Genomic DNA, 21,214 nt, shown 5'->3' on the forward strand with positions numbered 1-21,214 from the left:
CCTACATTTCTATGATTCTATGAGTCCATTAGTGAACAGAGTAAAATAGGTCAAAAGGGGAAGTACAAGCTTAATGTGAACAGGTGAAATTCACGTCTGTGCAGAGAAACAGCACAGAGCCCATGCACTACTTCAGTCTCAGTTAAGCCTGCAAAATAGAGTATAAGGCCATGTCTACACTTACAAGCTTACAGCAGCACAGCTGTACCGATACAGCTGTGCAATCGTGAGAGTGTTCATGTAGCCACGTTATGCCGACAGGAGAGAGTAATAAAACCAGCGCAACAAATGGCGGTAGCTATGTCGGTGGGAGAGCATCCCCCCACTGACACAGCGCTGTGCACACGAGCTCTTATACAGCAAAAGTTATGTCACTCGGGGTGTTTCTTCACACCCCTAAGTGACAAAAGTTTTGCCGACAGAAGTGCTAGTGTAGATGTAGCCTAAGTGGTATGTAAGGAGTACACCAGTCTTATACTGGCCCTATTCACAAGGTTGAATTTCACCCAGAAAGAGCAAAAGTTGCCCTATCTAAAGCAAGAACTAAAAATACTCTGACCTCAGAGGAGCTTCTCCCGATTTACACACATTTCAATGAGAGCAGAATCATACCCCATATATTTTGTTTGGAAAGTTTCTATCTAAATCTGTCTCTATTTTTTTAAAGCAATCACATGGGGAGATTAGTACTTTTATTTTTGAAGTCCTCTTGCTTTCCCCACTCTATAATTAAACAATAGCCAGGTAGATTTACAAGAGAATATTAAAAACCCTCTGGGGCTAAAAGCTCAGAGATGCCAAGTTTCAGTGGGTGTGGATTTTGATTTAATCTGGAGTAAAACTGCATGGGGGAAGCAGAACCCTGAGCCAACCTCCTCAACCCACAGCCACATACTCCTCTCCAGTGTTTCAAACTACTCGGAGTGAAAATTAATGAAGGCTCATTTAAAAAAAAAAAGACAGTACATTTCTCTGCTAGACATGGTTTAATTACAGTCAGAAATGGGTAATGTAACACGGTTGTGCTACTCCAATTTATGTCACCCGAGGCTCTGGCCCAGCAACATCTCAAAGGAAAAATCAATCTTTAAATATAAGAATACCCTAGAAGTGGATCATAGGATTTGGATAAGTAAAAGGCCTGATACAATCCTGGAGCCTTAACGTTCCATCTATGCTGCAGGGAATTTCCTGCCTGTAGGGGAAGTTCCATTGAACAGCACAAAGTTCCTGAAATAAAAGAGCCACTCCTTTCCTGTAGGTTAGCCAGAATTGTAAGGTCCCAGGCCCCATACCGAAGCAGAAATGTTCCCAGCATTCTGCTCAAGAAACAGACCAGTCTCCTGTTAAGAGACAGCCCCACTTAGCATCAAATATACGGCATGCTATTTTGCTCCAGCTTTTTTCTTATTCTCTGAGATGTTATCCTTTTAGTTTTAAGTGACTCCTGCTTTGAGACTTCTGCTAATCTCACAGGGGAAATATTTAACAGCCTCAGAAATTCTTGCTGTTCAGAAATGTTTCCTAGTATTCAGCCTACATTTTCTCATTGCAAAATTTCACCGCTTTACTCTTAGACCCTATGGACTCTCTTTAACAATTCCTCTCTCTACTAGGCACATGCTTCAAGGAGGATGGGATGAAATGAGATGAGATGGCATAGATGCTAGCCAGAGAGAGAAAGAGATGTGAATGGATGGAAGAAAGAGCGATGAATAAGAGAGACAGAAAGATGGATGACAGACAAGCCCAAGTACTCTGTGGCAAGGCCCTCTGGTTTCAGCAGGCCTATTGTTCAGCAAAAGGGAAATTCTGTGGCAGCATCAGATCATATTGTTTTTAAATGGACATGTTCATTGAACAAATAATGCCATCAGCACCGAGCCCTCTGGATTATTTTTGGGACCCAGATTGTGAATTCCTTACACACACTGAATAGTATCTTGCTCCATATGTAGCCCCACTGAAATCAATAGAGCCATCTGTGAAGTAAGATTCTACTCAATAAGAGGAATGTACTCATAATCTGCCCCTTTGACATGAAACTTCATTCATGTTATGGTGCCCTTAATTTTTATTACTTTCAGTGTACTGCAGAATTTTGTATTGTGTAACTGTATAGGAGAGGGTGTTGGGGGAAGCTGGAGGTTTTGACAGTTGGGTAGGAAGCAGCTGGGGATCTGAGCACCTGGGAAGGAGTAGGAGGCAGTTTGGGATTAGCACATTAGTTGGATGTTTCTGCTAAAATGGTCCACTGTAAAGCAGTTACAAATGATGTTGTAGCACCCATAAGGGAATGTCAGGATTACATTTAGCTGTGCCATGACTCGTTAAGGATTGAAAATCTGCTGAGGGCATTAAAGGGGGATAGCTCTGGTTGCATGGCAACAGCAGAGCTGTAAGTGCTCTCAGGGTATGTCTACTCTGCCATGTAAGCCCACAGTTAGTGGGACTCGAATCCGCAGACCGTGGGTTTGCAAGCCCAGGGCTTGAGCATCCACACACATTGGTGACCACAGGTTTACAATTTGTGGATTTGGGCCCCAAATCTGGAGATCCAGCATCCACACTGCAGCACACAGACCTGAGTCAAACCATCTATCCAAGCTGCCTGGTGCTCTCCCCCACCCTCCCAGTTGTTGCCACTCTAGCCCTTAGTTCATAATGCAGTGTGGGAAAACTTGACTGTCCATCCTGCATGTTACAAGAAGCTGTCACAGCCCACCAAGTTCCCAACATCTTGCTGAGCCGTCTTTTGGGTCTGCATGCTCCAGGCAACTGGAGACAGCATCGTGGCAGAGTCACCATTTGAAGAGCTTCTCTTGCTTGTGCTTTCACTCCTGTTTCACCAAATGGGCAGAGCTTCAATGAGATAATGGTGGACATTCTGGCAGCATTTTCTGACCCACCAAAGGCATCTGGAGGAGGAGTCGGAGGAGGAAGAGGACACAGTCATTGAGCACTTGAACTGGCTGATGCTGCTTACAACTCTCAGGATAGCCACTGATGCCACCTGTGTAGACTAGCACTTCTGGATCCACAAGCACAGACTGGGCCACAAGCACAGACTGGTGGGACCATATGGTCGTGTGGACCTGGGATGACCAGCAGTGGGTCCAGAACTTTCACATGAAGAAAGTTACATTTCTGGAGCTTTGTGAGCAGCTTGCCCCAACCCTCCAGCATCAGGACACACATATGAGGGCAGACAATACCAATCCAGAAGCAGGTTGCTATAATTGTCTGGAAGCTGGCTACCCCACAATGCTACAGGCCAATTGCTAACCAGTTCACCATTGCAAAGTCAACTGAGGGTAAAGTGGTGGCAGAGGTTTCTGAGGCAATCCGGCATGCAGTTTACTCCAAGGTGGCAGTCATAAAAGATATTCCAAAAGTATCTGCTGGTTTTGAGAAAATGGGGTTTCCAAATTGGCCGGGGCACTGCACTTGGCTCTCTGCTCTTGGCCCCACTCTGTGGAGGGGTCTCTGGGCAGAGGGCACTGGGCATAATGGTTTGTGGGTGGTTAAGTGTGGGGCACTGTAGTTCTCAACCTGCGGCCCAGAAAATAATCAGTATGCAGCCCACAATGATAAATAGGTTAAGAACCACTTCACCAAAGATTCACCAAAATCTGGCTGTGCTCCTGTGACCAACTAGCAAGGACTTCAAGTCGGTAGCCATAACAAATACAGCAGAAGGTTCACTCAGCGGTCAGAATAAAATGGAAGAATTAAATGCCGAGCAGCTATACTTGAACCAGGGAGTGACTTTCATTTTCTGGGAGTTGATTGGCCAGTCTTGGGACTCCTAGTCCCGGACCCAAATCTGCCCCCAGCTGTTGCAGCCCCAGCCTCAGCCCCCTTACCCCTGTCCGCACACACACCCCAGCCGCGGCCTCACTCCCGGCTCTTGAGAAGGGGGGCATGGACAGAGGTAAGGGAGGGCACGGCCATGAAAAGTCTAGGGACCCTTGGTGTAGCTGTTTGGGCTAGGGCTGGAGCCTGGGCTCTGAGACCCTCCCCCCTCCAGCCTGAGTCTGAACTTCTACACTGCTATTTTTAGCCCTGCACCTCAAGCCCCTTGAGCCAGAGTCAGTTGGCCTGGGCTCTAAGACTTGCTGCTGCAGGCTTTTTTTTTTTTTTTTTTTTTTGCTGTGCAGATCTACCCTAAGAGACAAACCTGAACCTGAATCTTTTGCAGACTGTTCCAGGAAAAGCTGCCAGGGGAGATTTAATTGTTTGCAAGTACTCTGGCTTGGGGAGTTAGAGGACCTTCACATGGACATAGGCGCCCTTTAATACCTGCTAAGGGATGAAGATTTAAGAGAAGTTGTGACTCTCTGGGTATTTCTGGGTCAAGTCACAGTAAAACTGCAGCTAAACGCCTTTTCACTTTAGTCAAATATATAAGAAGCTACTTACATGAGCAGGAAGAGTTGGAAGATCAGGGATTGTCTGCACTGGTGGCATTAAAAGATAAGATTTTATACCTCATTGCTACAGCAATAGAGTAGCAAATGGAAAGAACTGATGAAAGATCATTCAGAAACAGTACAGTGAAAAATTAAAATAGAATGAAATAATGAAAAAAATTAAAACCAGCCCCCTGCTGTGAAATTTGTCACCCCACCCCAGGAAACAAAACCAATTTTAAAGAAAGACTTTAAACCTACAGAGAAGATTGGGAATTTCCACCAAAAGGACAGGTTAAGCCTATCAATTGAAAGTGGGACTCAAATGGGGAACATTGAGGCAGAGAATATGTGATCAGGGCTCTTTTCTCAGCACTGAGCTTCAGGGGCTACTTGGAGAGAAAAACTAATCTGAGTCTACCAAAACTGAGGGGTATCTTAAGATCCTATAATCAAGAAAATGTGCCACTGAACTTTACCTGCGGTTCTCAAAAGCAACACAAGAGCCAGAACAGACACCTCTGGATTTCCTAGTCTAGCCATTGATTTGAGACATATTGTTTGCCAGCCTAACAAGAAGCTGACTCTGACCCAAGAAATGACCTTGTCTTTGTACAAAACATGTTCCTCCATACAGTCCTGACAGGACTGCAGAATGACAATATTCAGACTGTGATTCAACTTTATTTAAAAGATAATCAGGTTGCAGATGAGACCTTGTTTGAGAAGCTGCACACTGTTGTAAGTATCAGGGGGTAGCCGTGTTAGTCTGTACCTACAAAAACAACAAGGAGTCTGGTGGCACCTCAAAGACTAACAGATTTATTTGGGCATAAGCTTTCGTGAGTAAAAACCTCACTTCTTTGGATGCATAGAGTGAAAGTTACAGATGCAGGCATTATATACTGACACATGGAGAGCAAGGAGTTACTTCGCAAGTGGAGAACCAGTGTTGACAGGGCCAATTCAATCAGGGTGGATGTAGTCCACTCCCAATAATAGATGAGGAGGTGTCAATTCCAGGAGAGGAAAAGCTCACAGTGAGGGATCATTTTCCAGGATAATCTGATTTACAACCTATCCTGGAAAATGATCCCTCACTCTCACAGATCTTGGGAGGCAGGCCAGTCCTCGCTTACAGACAACCCCCCAACCTGAAGCAAATACTCACCAGCAACTACACACCACACCACAGAAACACCAACCCAGGAACCTATCCCTGTAGCAAACCTCGTTGCCTACTCTGTCCCCATATCTACTCTGGCAACAGCATCAGAGGACCCAACCACATCAGCCACACCATCAAGGGCTCATTCACCTGCACATCCACTAATGTTATATATGCCATCATGTGCCAGCAATGCCCCTCTGCCATGTACATTGGCCAAACTGGTCAGTCCCTCTGCAAAAAAATAAATGGACACAAATCGGACATCAGGAATGGTAACATACATAAGCCAGTAAGTGAACACTTCAATCCCCCTGGTCATTCTATTACAGATTTAAAAGTCACTATCATTGAACAAAAAAACTTCAGAAACAGACTTCAAAGAGAAACAGCAGAACTAAAATTCATTTGCAAATTCAACACCATTAATCTGGGCTTGAATAGGGACTGGGAGTGGCTGACTCATTACAGAAGCAGCTTTTCCTCTCCTGGAATTGACACGTCCTCATCTATTATTGGGAGTGGACTACATCCACCCTGATTGAATTGGCCCTGTCAACACTGGTTCTCCACTTGCGAAGTAACTCCCTGCTCTCCATGTGTCAGTATATAATGCCTGCATCTGTAACTTTCACTCTATGCATCTGAAGAAGTGAGGTTTTTACTCACGAAAGCTTATGCCCAAATAAATCTGTTAGTCTTTAAGGTGCCACCAGACTCCTTGTTGTTATTGTTGTAAGTGATCAGATAGAGAAAGAGCAGAAGCTGGGGAATGGAAGCTAAGGCAGTTGTATATAATTCTGTGCAGTCGCCTTATACACAGAGCACTGGTCAGAGAGTAAAGCAGCACTTCCTCCCAAGGGAAAAGGAGTCTCCCATGCTGATGAATGAGGTAAGGGAACTAAAGGCCAGTATTGATGCAATCTAAGATGTGAACGCTGAAATTAACATATTTAGGGTTACCATATTTAGTGCCTCCGAAAGGAGGACACTAAAGGGGCACCAGCCCCGCCCCCAGCCCCGCCCCCGCTCCCGCCCCAACTCCGCCCCCTCCCCTGCTTCCCGCGAACATTTGAGTCGCAGGAAGCCTGAAGCAGGTAAGGGGGTGTGTGGGGGGAGGAGGCGCGGTGCACCCCCGGCCCCGCAGGTCCCCAGCCCGTCCCCCGAGCCCCCGGCCCGGCCTGGCACCCGAGCCCCCGAGCCCCCGGCCCGGCCCGGCACCCGAGCCCCCGGCTGGGCCCCCCGAGCCCCCGGCCCGGCACCGCTCCGCCGGCCCGGCACCGCATGTCCAATTTTCCCGGACATGTCCGGCGTTTTGGGATTTCCCCCCGGACGGGGATTTGGAGCCCAAAAAGCCGGACATGTCCGGGAAAATCCGGACGTATGGTAACCCTAACATATTAAAGCAAGCTGTCCGGGACTGTGACAAAAGAACTGATAATGGTATGAGCAGCCCTGCAGCCATGAAGCAAGCCCAGAGAAGAGGCAATCTGACAGAGGCAGTACTTGCTATCACTGTTTCAGATGTGGCAGGAAAAAACACTACCAGTCGAAATGAGGTATAGGAAAAGCAGAGATAAAGCTGATACTGTGTCTGATTTACCAGGAGCAGCCTGCAGTTGCTGCTCCTGAGGGAATTCTGAGCCAAAAACATTTAAAATTCTCCACAAAATATTTTAAAATTCTGCAAATTTTATTTGTCAATAAATAAATGTGGAGACTCCAGCATGGCAGTGGGGAGCACAGGCCACTGGCTGCATGGAGGAGGGTAATCACCCTGCAGCCCTTCTCAGGACGTGGATTCTGCAGTGAGGCTGCTCCCAACCCTGACACAGCGCAAGGGCTGGGCCTGTCCCAGAAATACACCTGGGGCCCTTTTCCTCCACGCCAGGCGCACCAGGTGTGGGCAGGCAGGCTCAGACCGGCAGGATCCAAGTGTGGAGGGGCTTAGTGTGGGGGGATCCAGGTGTAGGATGAGAGGGTTCTGTGTGGTGCAATCTGGGTGTGGGCAGCTGAGTGAGGTGTCTGGGTGTGGGATGGGATCTGGATGCACAGGGCTTGGTTCGGGGGTTCTGGGTGCAGGGGCAATGGGATTCTGAAAGGGGTCTAGGCAAAAGTGGTTGCGGCTCAGCGGTGCAGTCTGGGTGTGGGGGACTCAGCAGGGGGGATCCAAGAGAACTTGGTGGGCTGGGGGTCCGGGTACAGCTGGTGGGGGCTCAGTGGGGAGAGGTTCTGGGTGCAGAGGCTCACCAGGGTGGTTCAGGTGCAGGGGAGGTGGGGGGCTGTTGGGGTGGTGAGGAGTTCTGTGACACTGCCACAGCCCCAGGGCCAGAGGATTTCTCTGCCAACGCCATGGCCCCAGGGCTGGGGGAGCTGTGCCCTCCCTCTCTTTTGCAATAACGAACACCTGGCTTTAATAGCCAAATGGCTTGGAACCTGGAGGTTCATTGTAGCGCGGGTGTACTGTATTTCCTCAGAACATCATGTGTTTAACATGTCCCTCCAAAAGCGATCAAATTTAAATTCCTGAGCACGCCCCTGGTGGGTGGAAAACAATATCTCAGGGACACACCTTAGAAAGCTTGAAGAGTTATTGTAGAAGTTGGGCTTGATTTTAACACTGCCATTGGAACTGAAATCCCTTCCAAGGGATGGATTGAAGTCTAGTTCCAATTAAGCAAAGATGATCACATCTTGATGGTTCCTGTGCTGGCCAAATTAGAGATCATTGGCTACAGAGCTATTGAGGAGATAGTCAAACATCGCTGCTGCAATTTACCTGAAGAGGCACAAGCCCCTAGCCTCATTAACAATATGAAATGTGTTCTTTCCTCATGTTGGCAGTTTGATAACTGAAGTATAATTAAATGCAGTAAAAATACACACACAAATGCAGCATAAAAACACACACAAATGCAGCTTGCCCATGTCCCATTGCTGCTCCATCCTTTTAGAGCAGGCATACACAACATGTCCCTGCCTCCACAATCAGAGAATCCCTTTTGATTATCCCTCAACAGACCTTCACTTCTTAAAGGGCAAAGGCAAATTGAATCCTGACATTCGCTTACGTGTGCCACACTCCCCCCTCTTATGTTAGGAGCATGTACTGGGCCTTTAAGAGCAGAGCACATGTTAGCGGGAACTGGATTGGGGCTAGTGAGAACTGGCTGGAGGCACTCCATAGTCAGCTTCACCAACTACACAGCTAGGAGCACGTGACTTCCTTTTGTTTTATGTAGGTCTGTTTTAGTTCTAATAAAGCCTTACTTCTATATCCAGACTGTGCCTCCTTCTTACGAAACCACAAGACAACACATTGTAAATGTAATGTCGTCCCAACATTTATATTAAAAAAAATCTAACATACAGTCCATCCATTTGACTTATTAGTAGTCATCCACGAGTTCCACAAGTGCATGGTGCTGCTCTCTTACCAAGTGGCAGAGTACTTGTCAGGAACCTTTCAGAGAAAGGAGGGAAAGGCAAATTAAGATCCTAGTGGGAAGATAAGATTCATGTAGAACTTGAAAGAAAAGGGGATAGCTTAGTCTATGAAGTAAAAGCAGAAGATGAAAAAGGATGTGTTAGAGTTCTTCACTGCAATTTTTTACTTTCCTGTGACTTCTTAGTCAGGGATATAACTCCATCTTCTAACCCACTACAGCACAAGACACAGAAAACAAGGCAAACTAGTGCAATAAGAGTTAACATAAGGACAGGAGTTTGGATTCCAATGATTCTTATAGTGAGAGTGAAGATGAACCAGGTTACGTCATGGTACCAGATACTCCCCATAGCACAGACACTCAATTCAGAGGTAGAGGCCTGGGAACTGAGGATGTAGTTGATTCTGTAAACTTGAAAGCAGCTGGTTGGAGTGATAGGACATTCACACCTGCTGTAGAGAAACATGAATGCCAAAACAAGACCATGGAACCTGAAACAAGTAGTGCACAAGAGGACAGATCACCAGAACAATCCACTAACATGTGAAGTCACCTGACCAGCGAGAGACGAGACCTACAGACACTGACATGTGAATGATTAGGAACACCTACTTATAAGTGTCTAAATCCAACTTTTGGACTAGTGAATGTATCATGGAGTTATCCATGTGTTTGTCACATGCCATACCAAGTGCCTATTCCTGGACCTAATCTTACATTTCTATCCAAGGCTGATGTAATATTGGGAAATGAAATATTTGATAGCTCTGGATAGTTTATAATTATGTTAACTTAGTACTGTGATGCTATATGATTGAAACATGACAATTTATATAATGAATATTGCCATTGTTAGACAATTGCAACAAATGGTGTATAAATATATCATGTATGGTGTTAATGAAAATGTTATGATTTGCTAAGTATGATTATCCTGTTTATATCCATGTATCATCACAGTATCTGAAGTTAGGAATATTGGTTATATAGATCTATATCCCAAATGTGTTTGCTCCCAGGATAACATCCCCAAGGTAATTTACATCCAATCTGGCCAGCACATTGTGAATGAACTATTCAAGTTGATGGCACATTAAAGAACACCTAACACTCACAATGGCCCATAGAAGAAGCTCCTCCTGACCCAGTGAGCCTTCCTGCGGACACCTTAGCCAGAATATGTGTAAAGGCTGCTCCTGTGAGTCTTCAAAGCATGTAAGGGTCATGTGACTCTGGATTCCATCTTGGGCCTATAATAATAAGGAAGCTCTAATCAAGGACTGGCTTGGTAGAATAACCACCAGTTTGGGGTGAGTCTGCCCCATTTCTCAGCAGCTTGTACTGAATCTGGCATCCTTAGCTGTGACCCACTGAGGCTCAGTGAAAGGTATATTTTCTAACTAGCTTGCCATATGCCCAGTAACTTGGCATGACATGGTTATAGCACTGATCGTATAGGAACTGTTATTCCATAAGATATGACTATCTTTGGGAATTTGAGGTGTTCAGGACTGACTGTTCAGTTGCATAATGGAACTAAAATTGCCACAGAAGCTTTCTGCTGAATGTGACATAAACTAAATTTACTTGCAGAAGGTTTCACTGTCAGTACCAGAGCTTGTTACAGAGGAAGATACTCAAAGACTAACTTGAGAATGACTGTTACAAGCCTGTGGAACTTGGATGACTGCTAATAAGTCAAATGGATGGACTGTATGATATATTTTGTTAATAGAAATGTTGGGATGACATTACATTTATGAGTGGGGAGTGTAGCACTCAGAAGTCAATGTCAGGCTTATGTTCTCCTGTGCCCTATCCCTTTAAGGACTGAAAGTCTGCTCAGGGGGTCAACAGGGATGCTCTGGTTGCAGACACAGAGATGGATGTGCTCTAAAAGGACTGAGCAGTAATGGGGCTTGTGCAAGGTGTATTTCTTTGGGGTTTTTTTATACTAAAGTTAATAAAACTTCAGTTTTAACTGTCCCTGGTCTGGGAGTGAAACAATGGCATAATAATTGTTATCATTAGGCTTCTGAGTTAGCATCCAAATGAAAGGAATGGGTAAGTAGGCTCATCACAGAGCTATTACTACAGGCTGGCTGCAGACTCAGGCAGACATCACTCCATTGGTTTCATTCAGGTCATGTTAGGGCAAGTGGTCTTCACAAAGGCTAGAGATTTAACATTTTTTAGAAAATGAAAGCTGAACTTCTAGAGCACAATTCTGCAGCAAGGTCTGTATTGCATAGCAGTTGCATAGACAGGAATTCCCAGAGCACATGGGGCCCTGTTGACAGAGAGAGGGACGGAAAGGAAGCAGACCATACCAGATCCAAAGAGGTCACAGAACTCAGAGTGTGGCAGAGAAGAAGAGTCTGGTGGCAGTCAAGGCCTGCAGATGGAGCCCTACCAAAGTAGATGAGGTTGTGGCTGCTGGGTCTGAAGACATAGCCGGTGGCCCGTGGGTTGTTGACATCAGCCCCCTTCTCAAGCATTGCCTTCACAAGTTTGAAGTTCTTATTCACCACAGCGATGTGGAGAGCAGTCTCCCCTGCAACACACAATCACACCCCTTTTGTAATGCCAACATTGCACCACAGGGACCAGAGGCACTTCAGAGATCCACTGTGCAACCAAGGCCACTTTATTAGTAAATAACTGAGAAACCCAATGGGCAAAGTCTGGGGTGTTCAAAGGACCCTAAGGAAGTCACCTGCCCAGCTCCCATAGAATTCCGGTTGCATGTGAGTGATTAATGTCCCTGGAAAATTGCAGCCCAAACTCTTATCTCTGTTACACTGACTGTCCCAGTGACTTCAATGGATTCACCCCAGCATAAAGGAGAGTAGAATTTTGCCCAGTGTTTTCACCAATACAGCCTTTATTGTCTTAGCCCTAAGATAGGAGTTGCAACTGTGAAATTAATTGCTGTGAAATGAATTACACTTGCAACTTCTCTCTCACCACTTTTCAGTGAAGTGCTTTAGTGCCTCGTTAATTCCATTTATGCTCCTGCTCATATTTTACACTTCTGTAACACTTTTCAGCTGAGGATCTCAGAGCACTTCACAAATGTTCATCAATTAAACCTCACGTTAGCCCGTTTGCAAGAGCCTGGAATCACTAGCCTGAAACTAAATGCAGCGAAATTAAGTGACTTGTTCAATAACAGGATGATGGCTAGAATTCAAGTCTCCTGACTCCCCATCCCTACTCGAGCCACTAGATCATATTCTCTCCTCCCTTGCAGCTGGTTCTGGAGTAAAAGGAGGCAACTCTTTAACAATGCACAGTGACAATACAGTTCTCGGTAGACTCTACAGAAAAAAATCCATATCCTAGTGAAAATGCAGAGGGAATTAATGAAGGTAGAATGTAATTTACAAACCCGGGAATTAATAACCCCACTCTGGAGGGCCTAGGTTTTATGTCTCATCTGGAAGATGGCCGGTCCAGCAGCACTGAATCCTCCTAACAACATGTGAGGTATTTGGGCCAGTACTGACTAATAGAGGAGACCAATCTCTAGTGAATCAATCACACCACTCCCTGGAGCTTATCTCCCTCTAGTACCACACTGGGGGTAGGTCTATACTTACCTCCGGGTCCGGCGGTAAGCAATCGATCTTCTGGGATCGATTTATCGCGTCTTGTGTAGACGCGATAAATCGATCCCGAAAGTGCTCGCCGTCGACACCGGTACTCCTGCTCCACGAGAGGAGTACGCGGAGTCAACGAGGGAGCCTGCCTGCCGTGTCTGGACCTGCGGTAAGTTTGAACTATGGTACTTCGACTTCAGCTACGTTATTCACGTAGCTGAAGTTGCGTATCTCAGTTCAAAGTGGGGGGTTAGTGTGGACCAGGCCAGAGACACTAGATTCAGTAATAATTTAGATGGAAAAGCATCGCCTACTGAATCAATACTACTTCCTCCAGCACTTAGATCTTTCCTTAGAGGTTTTCCACTCAAATCTTGACCCTGATTAGCTAGGAGTCCAGATATAATGATTGGATCTCAGCTTTTGGGGTGATAGTTGGGAATAGGATATCCTCCAAGGATAAAATGATCCTCTAAATGCACCCTCTTTTAAAGGACTATGGCATAGGTTTAATTTCCTGGAGATCTGTTGGGAACACAACAGCACCTATGGGTTGTTGAAAATGCAGTTAAGTGGCAGTAAAATATGACTCCCTGAAACAGACCATTTTATAAAGGGCACCTAGGAATCTGGACACAAAACTAACAGAATTTCAGCTACTAGGCCATATCTCCCAGCCATTCCGGCAGTCTCAGCCCATGACATATTCATCTTGGCATTCTTACCTGCATAGAATTCTGATGTCATTGCTTCATTGACAAGTTCTGGAGCTGCATCCATCAGAATCTGTGCAGCCTCCATACTATCATACAAGGCAGCCACATGAAGAGCTGTCTCCCCCAGGGCACCTGGAGAGAGAGAGTCATATATATGTGTCGTAAGTTCCTTTGCCAGCCTGGTGAGATGAATCTTACTAAGAGTAACACACTCAATCCAGAGGACTCCCTACCCTCACGCAAAGAGTGTTTTCACCCCAACCTGCCAAGATCATCCTTTTCTACTGCTTGAGAAGTATTTCCATCCTTCAGACTCAAAGTCCCAAGGCGTCTTCTCCTTGCAGCTATCCTAGTCATGGACAGCATATGGAGTACCCTACCTCTTTGATGAATATCACAAGTATGGCAGGTGAGAAGTCTCTGGATGGTTTGGACATCATTTTCCTTGGCAGCCTGGAGCAAGGGAGACTCCCAGATCCTGCAACAAGAAAAATCACCAGATTAGAGCCTTATAATAAATAAGATACCCAGAGTAAACACTTTCTTCCATGTCAGCAAAGCAGTCAAAAAACAGGGATGCAATATTTTATTACCAAGATGATAGACAGCTTAGAAATGTCTAAGAAAGCTAGACAGGCACATGCATGTGTAATCCACTTTCTATAAGGTCAATTTCTGCATAACCAAGGGAACTGAAGTCCATTTTTAAAAAGCCTTTGTAGTCCTGATAAAAATGTCACGTAGGAAACAGAATTCTGGCTCCACTGGTAATTTATGATTCCAGGTTATTTCTACAATATTTATAAATCTTGAGTAGAAATTGCTAATAGTAGGATACTGCAAAGTAACAAGTCAAATTCCCACTAATTTCCCAATGCCAGGCCACAGCATTGTCATATCTGAACATGAGTGAAACATTTCAATACATTCTTCATATGATTGTAAAATGCTGTATTTCCATTTCAGATTCACCAGCAGATTTCATGATTATAGACCAGTATACATTGGATTAGTGATTCTTGTTAAAGCAGAGAGTTAGCTAACATTCTCCTCTTTCTCTGGCACATAGAAGTACACAATCAGTGGGCATTACATAATGCTTTGGGCCTAATTCTCATTTCACACACTGGTTTTACGCAGGTGTGCCTCCACTGATTTCCATGTGGCTACTCTGGATTTACACACTTATAAATGAAAGCTGAAGAAGGCCCTTTGAATCTGGGTGAGAGTAGAATTCAAGCTGGAATAGTGAAAGAACCATAGTGGACAGTTCAGGTGCTCTAGGCAAACAGAAAAGCAAGTGGAATCTCTGTTGTTTTAAGCAGGAATGCTAAAGCAGTTCTGTAATACTGAGCAGATACCCCCTCAACATCACTGACAAGGACTTTGGAACAATCAAAGAAGAGATACACAAGGGATCTACCAAGGAGCGCCGCCAGCTTTTCTGCCGCCCTAGGCGGCGGAAGGTCCCGCCGCCGAAATACCGCCGTGGTCGCTGCCCCCCAAATTGTAGCACCCTAGGTGACCGCCTAGGTCGCCTAATGGGTTGTGCCAACCCTGGATCTACCCAGTTTTCACACTGAGCCCACTGAATGCCAGAACAAGACTTTGGAAGTTTCTTCAGTGCTGTGTGAATGCTCATACAGTGCAGGCATGATTGATAAAGCTCATAGTTTTTTCCCTTCACTAGACTGTCTGAGGCTGGGTCTTCACTACCCGCCTGAATCGGCGGGTAGAAATCGACCTCTCAGGGATCGATTTATCGCGTCCCATCGGGACGCAACAATCGATCCCCGAATCGAAGCTCTTACTCCACCAGCGGAGGTGGGAGTAAGCGCCGTCGACGGGAAGCCGCAGAGGTCGATTTTGCCGCCGTCCTCACAGCGGGGTAAGTCGGCTGCGATACGTCGAATTCAGCTACGCTATTCACGTAGCTGAATTTGCGTATCTTAAATCGACCCCCCCTGTAGTGTAGATGTAGCCTGAGTGTTTTGATGAAAAGGAGCTCCAACTAACAGGAGAGAGGTTCAACAGCAGAGGATGCAACACTACACAGGAGGGTACTGTGGGCATGAGCTATATCATGTTAGTGGCTATGGTGAGAAAAATGTGAATAAAATAAAACAAAATAGACAAGCTCCTAGAAAACAGATTATATTGAACAAACCTGCACTGGGCAGAGTGGAGTGGCCTAGCCCAATAGATTTTTTGCATATTGAATTTCTATTCTCAGTGGAACAGCACCTTCTAACTCCACATATCTGCTTCCTGGAGGACTTGTTCTCTCAGCGCAGGATACAAGTAACTCCCACTGACAGCAAACAAAGACCGAATACTAATATTTTGTATTTATATAGTGCCTTACATCCAAGGGCTCTAAAGAGCTTTATGAATATTAATGAATCAAGCCTCAGAATACTTGTGGGAGAGAGGGAAATATTTCCCCCATTTCATAGATTAGGCAATCAATACACAGAGAATGGAAGCAATTTATTTAAGGTCATAGAGCAAGTCAGTGGAAGAACCAAGAATAGAACCCAGGAAATTTTGACCACCAAACCCCTACTCTAACCACTAGACTACACACTCTGAGCATGTCCTATTCTAAAGAGGGTTCCAATTAAGTGCCCAAATCCTACATGTGGTGCTAACAGATCAGGTACCAGCTCATGCCAAAGCCCCAGGCCAATTCACTTGTGTGTTAGTATAGATTAAAGTGATTGTTAAATGTATAAGAGTATATTTGGTGTTGAAATTTCATGAAAACTAATGGGATGGTACGTGCATTGTTTTCACATACCTGTATCCCGTTATAACGTAATAGCAAACATTTACATTGTGTATACTCCTGTAACTAACCCATCAAATGCGAAAGAAGCCTTGTGGAATGCAAATGAAGAACTTTAACAGAAAAGTGATCAAACCAAGTGATCTTTGTGTGTAATGATCAGAGGTCAAAGACTCTAAATGCATTCCTCACTCTCCATCATCAAAGGAAGAGCCCACTTGGGTAGTGAACCTAGCAGCTTGTTTTCTGTGAGAAGAAGCTATAAGTATGGATTCAAAGAAAGATCCTTCATCTCTGCACTGTTCGGATTCGAACAGGCCAGAATAACTGAACGAGAAGATGGAGATCCCCAGAGTTATTCTAGGTAGCCCTGAGAGACTTTTGGGAAACTGGCAGATGACTACATCTCTGCTACCATTTAGAATTACAGACTGTGACTCACCTGTGCATATTTTTTACCTGCTTTAACCTCTCAATAACTCTTGTTTCCTTTTTTTAGCTAATAAACCTTTAGTTAGTTTAGTATAAAATTGGCTGCCAATGTTGTCTTTGGTGTAAGATCTTAGGTAAGTGACTGGTTTCTTGGGACTGGGAGCTACCTGAATGTGGTGTGTTTTCTGGTGTAAGTGACCATTTTTCACATAGTCCAGCTTGCCTGGGTGGCAAGATAGACTGGAGAGTATAAGGGGACTGTCTGTGACTCCATGGTAAGACTGGGATAGTGGTCCAGGATTTCACATTTGTTACTGGCTTGGTGAGATCTAATTATAGCACACACCATCAGTTTAGGGTGTCTGCCTTGTTTTCTGACCATCTGCCCTGAGGTAGGCACTCCTAGTGGTGAGCCAGTCAGGCAGCATGACACTGCATTTCCCCCAACCTTTTATAAGCTGCCACGAGAGCCTCAAATTAATACAATTTTCAAAGAAAAAATGGTGTGCCCATTGGCATAAGCTACAAGGTCATGTGGCACATTGAGGTTACCCATGGGTACAGGTGAATTGCTACTGCCTGCTTATGGGTTGAGGGAGCCTTGTTTGCCCCACTCTTTCCTTCTGCAGGCTAGCAATTTGCACTCCCCAGCCCTTAGGCTTCCTGAGTGAGTCCTTGAGGCAGAGCAGAGAGAACCTGTTGCTAAATTTCTGGAGGTAGTTAGCTCCCAGAGTTCTGCTTTGGCCCCGGGGCATGTATCCTGCTAACCTGTCCATACACCCCACTGCATTACACTCAAGTGCCCAGTCCCTTGGCCTCTGGATACTCTCAGTGCACACAGATTCACTGCCCGCCATGGAAGCAGTGTCCACCAGCTCACTAGTTTGACCTCAGTTACAACACCCTCCTTAGCACACAGCACTTACTGGTATCTATAGTAAAAACAAAGAGAAGTTAAAGTTTATTTAACAAAGCTTAAGCTAAAGATTCAAATAGAAGCAAGTATAAGGATTGGAAATATATAACTACAGATAAAAGAAAAATATAAAACATAATCTATATTTATTAACAAGTTCCTTTCCTGTCTAACATGGTATTTCTCACCAACGGTCAGTCTATATAGCACTTCAAGTATCAGGTCTAGAGTGCTGGGATCCACTTTTCATGAGACGCTGACAGAGTATTGCCTCCCTGACGGATACCACCATGGGCCCTTCTTTCTCCTATTAGACAGTTCCAGACCTTTTGTCTCTTTTCATAACCAGGGCGTTTTATTAACTTCAGTTTGCCCTGATGCTAACCCCTAGTCAAGCCCTTTTTCTTGGGCTTTTTGTGTTCCGTTAAGGCTCAAGTCTGCACCTTGTCAGAGTGTAAACACTTGGCTGGGTTGGGTCGATAGATTGTCAGATGTTCCCACTCTTGAGTGAGTTAGCCATGAGAACCACCCTACCCCAGATGACCAGTTTCACCTCCAGCAGCTTTGGAACACAAAGTACTTACATAACTCTTAAAATGTTTCCATCCATCCATCCCACAATAACTATGATGACCAGTGAGTTCTTAACTTTCAGCAGAGACCATACATGGCCATAGGTAGCCACGGAAAAAAAATAGTGGATGCTTAGCCAGCTCTCCCCAAAGCCTCCCGTCTGCCTGCTTCCCACTGATCAGTGCCTCCCGATCCCTCCCAGTGCCTCCCGCCTGCTGCGATCAGCTGGAGCGGGGACAGGGCGCTCTGGGAGGAGGGGCGGAAATGGGAGGGAAGAGGTGAGACAGGATGGGGGCTTGGGACAGAGCAGGGGGGTTGAGCACTACCCAGGCCTGGAGGAAGCCGGCGCCTATGCACACAGCTTTCTTTGGTGAAATATCATGCTGATCACAGGCGAAACATGTCTGTCTGGGCATGTTTAGGCAAATCCTTGAGTATAGACTTGTAACTGTGTACCCCCATCCATTGCCAATGTGGGGCACTTGGGTCACATACATGCCATAGCACAGGGACTCACCCAGCCAGTTTAGTCTGCCAAAGTCAGACAGCAGTTTGCAGTCTGATAATGTGATAGCCCAAGCAAATATACTGATTAGATGCACTCCCATGTTTCCTAAAAAGATGATGTAAACCATCTCTAGCAGCACGTAATGCAGCATGGTGTACTAAGTCATGCCCAGGCCTACAGCAGTAGGTCAAGAGTGAGGTCACTGGCAGAGCTGTGGTGCAGAGCAAGACTGAAACAACAGAGGGTGCTGCAATTCAGGACAGAAGTGCTTCGACAGATGTGTGTGGGGTCATGGGATGGGAGGAGGGGGGAAGAAAGGGGGCTGCATCCCTCTCTGGACCTTCCTCAGTATAGCTGTGTGGAGAAACCCGAGCCTGGAGCAGCAGGGGAATGCAGGTCAGAAATGAGGTGCACTGGAGGAAGGGGAAAGCTTGCTCTGCATGTGCCTGCACTATATACCACTCTAGCTAGTGCCATCAGCCACTCAGTTCTGTGAGTAACACAATCTCTTCCATAGTAAAAAAGACAGATAAGATAGTGAGGCTGTAACACCCACCAAGTTGCTCTGCAGATGCTATAAACACCAAGAGCCAAGTCTGTTTTCCTGCACAAACCCTGACCCTGCTGCTCAGTACAGGTGGAAATGAAGCCTTTGCACGCATACATGTGGATCCCATTCCATCTGCCACTCTTTGTGGGGCAGGGTCCATCATATTTCCCGCCCTTAACTATGAGAAATGGATCCTGTGAGTTACACCCAGATGATCCTAACAGACAAGCCCAGCTCACTGCTCCAGAGAAAGGTGTCAAAAACCCTACTGCAGAATGCCTGCCTATATTCAGCCTGAACATTTCCCCTTTGCTCAGTGCCACCCCATTAGTCCTAGTTATTATCTTAAATAATTCCACAACATCTTTGGCATTTACATCCTCAGATATTTGCAGATATTGTGCACCCCAGGTCCCTCTTCTTTTCTGCATGACCAAGCAGCACATAGTTTGTACACCCCCTTTGGAAGGTGACATTTCTGTTTTTCCAGGCAAGATTTGGAGGCCTGGAGTCCTGCTGAATAAACTCCATGAGGCACCTGCCATTCCCAAAACAAGCTGGTCCAGAATGCTCCTTGGCAGACAGGAACAGCCTGTACCTTTCCCCAGAGGTTTGCATCAACACAAAAGAGTCAATAGCTACAGGAACCCTCTAAGGAGGTCTGAGATCTGTGAGGTGGCAACTCAGACTGAGTCAGATAGAGTAATGACAGCCTTGAAGGCAGCATTGTTTGTGGGAAGAAGGAGGGAAAGAGTGTTCATGCCATTAGAGAGGGATTCAAAATTTCTCGAGGGAGAGCGAAAATTTCTAAGCTGCCTGTCTTTCCCAAAATTCAATCAGCCAGTCAAGTGTGAGATCCATCTCTGGTGATGACCTCACTAGGGATGGAAGCAATGTATTTGTGGAAGATGGCAGAGCTTATAACAAAGCTCTATGAGCCAATGATCAAGATCAAGAGGAAGCTTTCATTGACCAGACAAACCACAGTAAAAGATACATTCCTTGTTGGCCAGCTATTGACTGAGAGCTAGAGATGAGATAGGGCCTTTTGTGTGAGGAAGAGGGATTCCTCCCTTTCTTCCTGGTCTCCTACTCAATCACAGCCCACGACAGAGTGATGTATATACAACAAAATAAAGAACTGACTCAAACCATCACCCCTAAATATAGTTAAGCTTTGCGTACCATCTATTTTAATGGTACACAAAGTTTAACTATATTTTTAAAGAACTTTTAAAAATGATTTTAAGAGAATGCAAAGATCAGCTTTGTCATTCAGCAGAAGTATAAAATAAAAATCCAGCAATGCAAGCAGTACGGCATGCACTTAAACTCTAGGCTAAAGATGCCAGGTGTAATATCCAGGCAAGGGCTGCAGTGACTGAAGAAGAAACCATTCCCTCCTAAATATACTATCCCAGGATTTACACTGAGCCATGAGCTGGCTGGGATAATTTGTAGATGATAGTGATGGCTTTTTGGTGGTGTCTGTATGAAACACATTAACAGTCCTCTGTTCAGCTCCTAGCAGACACATGTTCATGCTACAAAAAACATAATCCCTCCTTAGTGTCACTGTCAACATCACCAGAGAAGGCCAAGGACTGAACGACCTTCTCCTTGCAGGGCTCAAGCACATTTGCTGGCAATCTGCTATGCCTATGCTGTACCTGTTCTGGGGACAGAAGATTTCAATCTCCTGGGCTGACAATTGGGCACATTGTGCCAGTCCTAACTTCCCTTCCCTCTCTCTCTCTCTCTCTGAAACATGTCATAAGGGAGCAGGTTTGGGGTGGGAAAGGAGAGCAGAAAGCAGCAGGAGTGAATCTCAATCTGGTATCTGCTGTGGTACATTTCTGGCCAGGGAAATATCCACTCCCCCTTTCCGAGCCACAGCCATGCAACAGATGCACCAGAAAGTCACCGGGAAAGATCAGACTTGGGCATCCCCTTCAAACAGCTTGAGACTGCTGGCTGGAATCCAAGGAAGGATGTGGCCCAAGCAGCATGGAAGGTTTGGTTACCGTGCTTCGGATGCAGGGGAATGAAAGAAAGAGGCAATTCCAAAGAGAGAAAGCTGAGAAGAGCCAGCAGCTCGGC

The 21,214-nt window shown here is 45.6% G+C and overlaps 1 protein-coding gene across 1 annotated transcript in view; it reads right to left on the minus strand.

Annotated features, from left to right (window-relative positions):
* Positions 1-21,214, minus strand: part of LOC101943048 (transient receptor potential cation channel subfamily V member 6-like) — a 72,706-nt gene that overhangs the window by 17,865 nt on the left and 33,627 nt on the right. The window contains exons 2-4 of the mRNA XM_005281669.5: positions 13,728-13,825; positions 13,357-13,479; positions 11,443-11,583 (exon numbers count right to left, since the gene is read on the minus strand). Coding sequence (XP_005281726.2) covers positions 11,443-11,583; positions 13,357-13,479; positions 13,728-13,825 — 362 coding nt within the window. The remainder of the gene's footprint in view (positions 1-11,442; positions 11,584-13,356; positions 13,480-13,727; positions 13,826-21,214) is intronic.

The sequence above is a fragment of the Chrysemys picta genome, chromosome 1 (genome assembly GCF_011386835.1).
Source record: "Chrysemys picta bellii isolate R12L10 chromosome 1, ASM1138683v2, whole genome shotgun sequence".
In the NCBI taxonomy this organism is placed as follows: domain Eukaryota; kingdom Metazoa; phylum Chordata; order Testudines; family Emydidae; genus Chrysemys; species Chrysemys picta.